Source organism: Portunus trituberculatus, chromosome 7 (assembly GCF_017591435.1).
Source record: "Portunus trituberculatus isolate SZX2019 chromosome 7, ASM1759143v1, whole genome shotgun sequence".
Classification (NCBI taxonomy): Eukaryota; Metazoa; Arthropoda; class Malacostraca; order Decapoda; family Portunidae; genus Portunus; species Portunus trituberculatus.
In genome coordinates, this window is record NC_059261.1 from 2,360,044 (window position 1) to 2,369,496 (window position 9,453).

A 9,453-nucleotide genomic window follows, 5' to 3' on the forward strand; every position below is an offset into this window, starting at 1 on the left:
TACGAGAAGAGACTAAAGGCTATGGATCTACCAACCTTGGAACAAAGAAGGGAGAGAGGAGACCTGATACAAGTCTATAAATTGATCAACGGAATGGACCAAGTGGATAATGAGAAACTGATCCTGAGAGAAGAATATGACATCCGAAGCACAAGATCGCATAGTAAAAAGCTGAGAAAGGGAAGATGTCTGAGAGATATTAAAAATATAGTTTCCAGAGATGTATTGAGACGTGGAACAGTTTAGATGAAGAAGTAGTGTCTGCAACGAGTGTACACACTTTTAAAGTAAGATTGGATAAGTGTAGATATGGAGACGGGCCACACAGCAGGCCCTGTAAAACTACAACTAGGTAAATACAACTAGGTAAATACACACACACACACACACACACACACACACACACACAACACACACACACACACAAAAAGAGAAGAATATGACAGATGCACAAGAGATAGTAAAAAACTGAGTAAAGGAAGATGTTTGAGAGATGTTAAAAATATAGTTTTATAAAGATGTATTGAGACGTGGAACAGTTTAAATGAAGAAGTAGTGTCTGCAACGAGTGTGCATACTTTTAAAGTAAGATTGGATAAGTGTAGATATGGAGATGGGGCCACACGAGCATAAAGCCCAGGCCCTGTAAAACTACAACTAGGTAAATACAAATAGGTAAATACACACACACACATATATGACTGATCTCTATAATTTTCAGAGCTGACAAGTGACTTCTGGCTGGGAGGGAGGCAGAGGGAGAAGGGGAGAGGCTGGACCTGGCTGGATGACACTACCATGGTCCTCGGTTCACCCTACTGGGCTGTCAGGTGAGTGAGTGGGTGAGTGAGTGTGTGTCAGTATGCGTTTCATCCCTATTCTGTCCACCTCCCTAATACAAGAGTTAACCAGTATTCTAAGTCTTTCACCACTATATTCTGTCCACCTCCTTCATGCAAATACAAGAGTTAACCAGTATTCTAAGTCTTTCACCACTATTATGTCCACTTCCCTAATGTAAGAGTTAACCATTATTCTCAGTCTTTCACCACTATTATGTTCACTTCCCTAATGCAAGAGTTAACCAGTATTCTCAGTCTTTCACCACTATTCTGTCCACCTCCCTAATGCAAGAATCCACCAGTATTTGTTAGTGACCCAAAATGTCTTGACACTTCCTCAACTTTTTCTACATTAACTTCTGCAATATTCACAGTCTTAGATCTAATTTTCAATCTGTGGAACACAACCTATCCTCCAGTAAACCTCATCTTCTTTTCCTCACTGAAACACAGCTGTCTGAAGCAACTGGCAGTAGCCCCTTCTCTGTTCCCTCCTACTTTCTCTATTCTCATTTTTGTTTTAAAGCTGGATGTTGCGTCTGGCTTAGACTCAACAGTCACTCTCAAACTCTCCCCTAACTCCTCTGACTATAGTAAATTCTTTGACTATTTAACTTCCAAAGTGGAGCACATTCTGTCCCTCTATCCTTACATGGAGATCTTCATCCTTGGAGACTTCAATGTTCACCACCAGCTTTGGCTTTCCTCTCCCTTCACTGACCATCCTGGTGAACTAGCCTTCAACTTTGCTATCCTCCATGACCTAGAACAACTGGTGCAACATACTGTATTGACTGTCTTGGAGACACGCCCAACATTCTTGATCTCTTCCTCACCTCTAACCCTTCTGCTTATGCTGTCACCCTATCTTCTCTGTTGGACTCCTCCGATCACAATCTCATTTCTGTATCTTGTCCTATTTCTCTAATGGAGGTGCCTCTGGCAGGATAAGTGGAGGTGCCTCTGGCATTTTGCCTTCCATCACCTGAATCTCATGAACCTTATATTTCTACCCAGAATCATTCCAAGTCCGGTCTTCAACTTGCTAAACACTCCTTAATAATAGAAAATGTCAAAATCTTTCAAACTCTAACTCCCCCTGAGACTTCTGGCATCTAGCCAAAAATACCTCCAATACCTTCACTTCTTCATCTTTCCCTCTTTTATTTTATCAAGGTGGCACCATTGACATCTCATCTGTTCATAAAGCTGAACTCTTCTCTCAAACCTTTGCTAACAACTCCACCTTGGATGATTGTCCCTCCCTCTCCTCCTACCTCTGACTATATCATGTCTTCAATCAAAATTCTTTGTAATGATGTTTTCCATGTCCTTGCTGGCCTAAAACCTCGGAGAGCTTATTGACCTGATGGAATCTCTCCTATTGAGCTCAAAAACTGCTTCCGTGCTTGCACCTTGCCTGGCCAAACTCTTTCAACTATGTCTATCAACTTCTACCTTTCCTTCTTGCTGGAAGTTTGCGTACATTCAGCCTGTTCCTAAAAAGGGTGACTGTTCTAATCCCTCAAACTACTGTCCTATAGCTTTAATCTCTTTCTTGTTTAAAGTTTTTTTAATCTATCCTCAATAAGAAGATTCTCAAACATCTGTCACTACATGATCTTCTATCTTATCACCAGTATGGCTTCTGTCAGGGTCGCTCTACTGGTGATCTTCTGGCTTTCCTTACTGAGTCTTGGTCATCCTCTTTTAGAGATTTTGGTAAAACATTTGCTGTTGAGTTAGACATATCAAAAGCTTTTGATAGAGTCTGGCATAAAGCTTTGATTTCCAAACTGCCCTCCTACAGTTTCTATCCTTCTCTCTGCAACTTTACCTCAAGTTTCCTTTCCAACTGTTCTATTGCTGCTGTGGTAGATGGCTACTGTTCTTCTCCTAAATCTATTAATAGTGGTGTTCCTCAGGGTTCTTTCCTGTCACCCACTCTCTTTCTATTATTCATCAATGACCTTCTTAACCGAACTTCTTGCCCTTTCCACTCCTACGCTGATGATACCACTTCTTTCCATGTCCTTTCAGAGATGCCCAACCCTTCAGGAAGTCAACAGATCATACAGGGACACCATAGAACACCTGACTTCTGATCTTTCTAAGATTTCTGATTGGGGCAGAGAAAACTTAGCAGTTTTCAACACCTCAAAAACTTAATTCCTCCATCTATCAACTTGACATAACCTTCCAGACAATTATCCCCTCTTCTTCAAAGACACTCAACGGTCTCCCTCTTCCACACTAAATATTCTTGGTCTGTCCTTTACTCATAATCTTAACTGGAAACTTCACATCTCATCTCTCACTAAAACAGCTTCTATGAAGTTATAGGCATTCTGAGGTGTCTCCGCCAGTTTTTTTCGCCCCTCCAAATGCTAACTCTGTACAAATGCCTTATCCGCCCTTGTATGGAGTATTCTTCGCATGTTTGGGGGGTTTCCACTCACAGCTTTATTAGATATGGTGGAATTAAAAGCTTTTCGTCTCATCAACTCCCCTCCTCTGACTGTCTTCAGCCTCTTTCTCATCACCGAAATGTTGCATCCCTTTCTATCTTTTATCACTATTTTCATGCTAACTGCTCTTTTGATCTTGCTAACTGCATGTCTGCCCTCCTCCTTCACCCTCCTCCTTTGGCCTCGCTGCACAAGGCTTTCTTTTTCCTCTCATCCCTATTCTGTCCAACCTTCTAATACAAGAGTTAACCAGTATTCTCAATCATTCATACTTTTCACTGGTAAACTCCAGAACTCCCTGCTTGCTCCTATATTTCCATCTTCCTACGACTTAACTTCTTTTAAAAGAGAGGTGTCAAGACATTTGTCCCTGAATTTTGACTAATTCTTTTGATTCTTTTATGGAGACTATAATTCAAGTGGGCCTTTTTTTACTAATATTAATTTATTTGCCCTTGGTAGTTCTCTCTCTTACATAAATAAAAAAATTCTCAGTCTTTCACTACTATTCTGTCCACCTCTCTGATGCAAAAGTTAACCAGTATATTCTCAGTCTTTCACCATATCATTCTGTCTACCTCCTTAATGAAAGAGTCAACCAGTATTCTCAGTCTTTCACCACTATTCAGTCCACCTCCCTGATGCAAAAGTCAACCAGTATTCTCACTCTTTCACCACTATTCAGTCCACCTCCCTAATGAAAGAGTCAATCAATATTCTCAATCTTTCACCATATCATTCAGTCCACCTCCTTAATGAAAGAGTCAACCAGTATTCTCAGTCTTTCACCATTATTCTGTCCACCTCCCTCATGAAATAGTCAACCAGTATTCTCAGTATTTCACCACTATTCAGTCCACCTCCTTAAAGAAAGTCAACCAGTATTCTCAGTATTTCACCACTATTCAGTCCACCTCCCTAATGAAAGAGTCAACCAGTATATTGGAGAGGAAGCATGGGGAGAGATTTCTTAATCTAATGATGGAAAATATGATGGAACAGAGGGTGAAGGAAAATACTAGATATAGAGGAGATGATGAACCGGCTAGACTGGATTTGGTGTTAACAAGAGAAGTGTACCTATGTGGAGATATACAATACAAATGTCCTTTGGGAAAGAGTGATCATGTGGTTATGGAAATGCAGATAGCAACAACACAGCGAAGGAAAGACGAGACATACAGGAGTGGTAGATTGAATTATAGAAAGATGGACACAGAAAGTTTGAAAAATTATTTCAGAAAATTAGATTGGGAGGAGATGTTACAAATCAGAGAAGTGCAAAAAAATATGAGATTTTTATGAAATATTATAAAGAAGGAGTTATGAAATTTGTACCAAAGTATAAACCGAGAGAGGAAGGAAGAAAGGATTGGTTTAATGCAACTTGTGTTAAGGCTAAGGAAAAGAGAGATGTGGCTTGGAAAAGATGGAAAAGAGCAGGAATATACTAAATAAGGAGAATTATAGAGTGGCGAGAAATGAGTATGTGAGGGTAAGGAGGAGGAAGAAAGAAAATTTGAAAAGATATTGTAGACAAGAGTAAGGAACATCCAAAATTGTTTTACAGGTTCATAAATGGTAAACTTAAAAAGAGAGAGTCCATTGAAAGATTAAAAGGAGAGCAAGGGATAGTAGATGACCCTAAGAATATAGCGGAATTGCTAAATAATAGGTTTCAGCAAGTATTTACTGAAGAAACAATGTTTGTAAAGCCTCAGAATGTACAAGGAAATGTGCACATGGATGACATTAAGATACCTAAAAAGGAGTTATATAAAATGTTGGAGGAACTTAAAGATGATAAAGCGATGGGACCAGATGAAGTTTCAGGAAAATTATTGAAGGAGTGTAGAGAAGAATTGATTGATCCATTATATGATATTATAAGGTGTTCATTAGAAACAGGGAAGTACCAGTAGAGTGGAAAAGAGCTGAAGTGGTGCCCATTTATAAGGGAGGCAGTAAGGAAGAGCCTCTTAACTATAGACCTGTGTCTCTAACAAGTGTGGTCGGTAAGATTTGTGAGAGGGTGATAAAGAAATATTGGATACGGTTCCTGGAGGATCATAAGTTATTATCGGATCATCAATTTGGCTTTAGGAAAGGGAGGTCATGTGTAACAAATCTACTGAGCTTTTATTCAAGAGTGGTTGACAAAATACAAGAGAGAGGGATGGATGGACTGTGTATATTTGGATTTAAAGAAAGCTTTTGACAAGGTACCTCACATGAGACTGCTATGGAAATTAGAGATTTATGGAGGACTGAAAGGAAAAGTGTTAAAGTGGATGGAAAACTACTTGAGATGGAGGGAGATGAGAACGGTAATAAGGGATGCAAAGTCGGACTGGTTGGTGGTGGAGAGTGGAGTCCCACAAGGCTCAGTGCTGGCACCAATACTTTTCCTTGTATATATTAATGACATGCCAGAGGAGTAAACAGTTATATTAATTTGTTTGCGGATGATGCGAAGTTGTGTAGGTGTGTGAAGAGTGAAGAAGATTGTGAAATTTTACAGGCAGATCTGGATAAGATTTGGGAGTGGAGCAAGAGGTGGCAAATGGAATTTAATCTGAGCAAAAGTCATGTGATGGAGATGGGAAGAGTGGAAGATGGCCAAGAGGGTCATATAAGATGGGTGAAGAAGTAGTGTTGAAAAAGGTGGAAAAGGAAAAGGATTTGGGAGTGATAATACAAGACCATGGGCAGTTTGAGGCTCATATTGATAAGATGTTTGGAGAAACGTATAATTTGATAAAAATATTGGATTAGCCTTCCATTATATGGATAAAGATATGATGAAGAAATTAATTAGTACGGTAATTAGACCAAGATTGGAATATGCTGGAGTGGTTTGGTCCCCTTATAAAAAGAAGCATATAAGGAAGTTGGAGAGATTGCAGAGAATGGCAACAAAAATGGTTCCGGAATTGGCAGAAATGACCTATGAGGAGAGATTAAAAGAAATGAATTTGCTTACCTTGGAACAAAGAAGAGAAAGAGGAGATTTAATACAGGTTTATAAACTGTTGAACGGACTGGATGAAGTGGATAATGAGCAAATGATGTTGAGAGAGGAAAACTTAAATAGAACTACGAGATCGCATAGTAAAAAGATAGCCAAGGGAATATGCTTGAAGGATGTGAAGAAATATAGTTTCCCACAAAGATGTGTGGAGGTGTGGAATGGTTTGAGTGAGGAGGTGGTGTCAGCGAGGAGTGTGCATAGTTTTAAAGGAAAGTTGGATGTGTGTAGATATGGAGACGGGGCCACATGAGTATGATACCCAGGCCCTGTAAAATTACAACTAGGTGAATACAACTAGGTGAATACACACACACACACACACACACACACACACACACACACACACACACACACACACACACACACACACACACACGAGTCTGCTGAACCTTTGAAAACCTTATTAAATTTCACAGGAGACTCTAACTAACCATGAAAACATCCTTGAAAGCTGCAGCAACTTCCATTACTGCCTGTTAAACTATCCCCACACACAAAGATGTTACAACTATACCCTATCCAAATTTTCTTCATCCTACTCCACTCTATATCTCATCAATTCCTCCTAATCTTTCAGTCCCTCCTATTCTTCCACTCATCCACTACGTAACTGATCCACTCACACTGACCCCTCTCAAATCTACAATCCTTACAGAGGAATAGGTTAAACGGGGCTTGGTGGAGGTCTTCAAGTGGTGCAGGGGACATGACAAGGGTGACAGGGGTTTGGTGGGGGTCTTCATGTGTTATGGGGACATGGCAAGGGTGACAGGGGTTTGGTGGGGGTCTTCATGTGTGATGGGGACATGACAAGGATGACAGGGGTTTGGTGGGGGTCTTCAAGTGGTGCAAGGAACATGACAAGGTTGACAGGGGTTTGGTGGGGGTCTTCAAGTAGTGCAGGGGACATGACAAGGTTGACAGGGGTTTGGTGGGGGTCTTCAAGTAGTGCAGGGGACATGACAAGGATGACAGGGGTTTGGTGGGGGTCTTCAAGTGGTGCAGGGGACATGACAAGGGTGACAGGGGTTTGGTGGGGGTATTCAAGTGGTGCTGGGGACATGACAAGGTTGACAGGGGTTTGGTGGGGGTCTTCAAGTGGTGCAGGGGACATGACAAGGTTGACAGGGGTTTGGTGGGGGTCTTCAAGTAGTGCAGGGGACATGACAAGGATGACAGGGGTTTGGTGGGGGTATTCAAGTGGTGCTGGGGACATGACAAGGGTGACAGGGGTTTGGTGGGGGTCTTCAAGTGGTGCAGGGGGCATGACAAGGGTGACAGGGGTTTGGTGGGGGTATTCAAGTGGTGCAGGGGACATGACAAGGGTGACATAACATAACATAATATAAATAATAGGACAACAAAGGGCCACCAGGGCCCATCTAGGTTATCCTGTATCAGTCAGAGAGTCATCATAAACAGAATAATCAGAGAGCCAGTAAGAGAGAGAGAGAGAGAGAGAGAGAGAGAGAGAGAGAGAGAGAGAGAGAGAGAGAGAGAGAGAGAGAGAGAGAGAGAGAGAGAGAGAGAGAGGCTATAGGTGTGGAAGAGGTGAAGTTACTGTCTATCTGGTTAAGTCACTATGCTAAGGAAAGTTTACTAGAGAAATGGGGATGAAGACATACACTGACCCCATAAGATAAACAATCCCCCACTCACCAACTCCTCCTCCTCCCACACAGGCGCTACGATGAATGCCAGGTCCGAAACATCACCACTTCCACACATAACACTCGCGAGGCAAACGGCGCCACCTGCTACCACTACCGTCAGGCCCCAGAACCTTCCTCCAGGGGATTCTGTGCTGGTCTCTCCTACACCCACTTCTTCTACATGACTGATGAAGATTGTATGCACCAGAAAAGTCCCCTGTGTGTGTCCAGCCAGCAGCAGAGTGGTGGTGGCGGTGGTGGCTATGGAGGTGGTGGTGATGCTGGGTACTTCTAAATAATGGTGGTGTGCATTTTGGAGAGAGAGAGAGAGAGAGAGAGAGAGAGAGAGAGAGAGAGAGAGAGAGAGAGAGATTAATAGTGTTCTGTAGGAAAATTGTTACTTGGAAGCAGTTTTGTATCTTTTCATCTTTTGCAACTCCTCTTACTCTTCTCATTTTCTTTCCATTTTCTTTTCCTCTTCCAGTTTCTCTTCTTTATTTTTTTGTCTATTTCTCTTCTTTACTTTGTTTTCTTTTTCTTTTTTCTTCCTGTTTCTCTTTTCTTCATGTTTGTTTTCCTCTTCCTATTTTCCTTTTCCTCTTTCCTGTTCATTTTTCTTCTTTTCCCATTCTTCTTTCCCTAATTCTTCTCCTCTTCTTCCTTCACCTCTTACTATCACTACTACTACTACTACACCCCCACCACAATTACTGCTTCCATTATTATTACTAATTTCTTGCTTAATAATTACAATTAATACATACTTTAGTCATTTAAAACCACAAATTTGCCAACCATAAACTCCCTCTTGAATTAAACAGAGTAAAAGATAATGTTGATAGTGATAAGAATAAGAATAATAATAATAAACCCAGCCAAGTGTGTTTTTTTAATGTTTTTTTTTTTGCCTTTCTGTTTTATTTTCCATGTTTGAATACTTGTCACAAATATTTCATAATAGGTTTGATTTCTTTGGCTGGACAAATAAACAAATAAAGTTCTGTGTTGGCTCATGTCTTCCCTATTAGAGGATGTAATGAAGGGGTGTTTGGAAATAGGAGACCTTAGGTTAGCTTAGGTTAATTATGAATTGGTTAGGTTAGGTTTGGTCAGGTCAGGTTAAGTGAAATTTGGTTTTATCAGGTTGAGGTTTGATAGGTTGGTTAGGTTAGATCAAGTCAATCCCTTCAGAACTGGGGCACATTTGTACCTTGAGATTTGGCTACGATCAAACCATCTAATTGACACTTACTAGGGTCAATGGAGGTCAGAAGATTAATGGTCAGGCTTCACTATCTCAATACCCACACAAGTTTCTGAAGCTGTATAAAATCAACAAGTACCAGAATCAATATGTAAATGCTTCATGGTGCTCAAGGGGTTAAGTTAGGTGCAATTAGGTCAAGTTTGGATAGGTTGGGTTAGGTTAGGATAAAATTGTTTGAAATGTTTGGATATTA

The 9,453-nt window shown here is 40.8% G+C and overlaps 1 protein-coding gene across 1 annotated transcript in view; it reads left to right on the plus strand.

Moving 5' to 3' along the window:
• Positions 1–8,994, plus strand: part of LOC123520571 — a 35,625-nt gene extending 26,631 nt beyond the window's left edge. Inside the window, exons 7-8 of the mRNA XM_045282961.1 lie at positions 722–830; positions 8,024–8,994. Coding sequence (XP_045138896.1) covers positions 722–830; positions 8,024–8,288 — 374 coding nt within the window. The 3' untranslated portion in view covers positions 8,289–8,994. The remainder of the gene's footprint in view (positions 1–721; positions 831–8,023) is intronic.
• Positions 8,995–9,453: the final 459 nt, after the last annotated feature.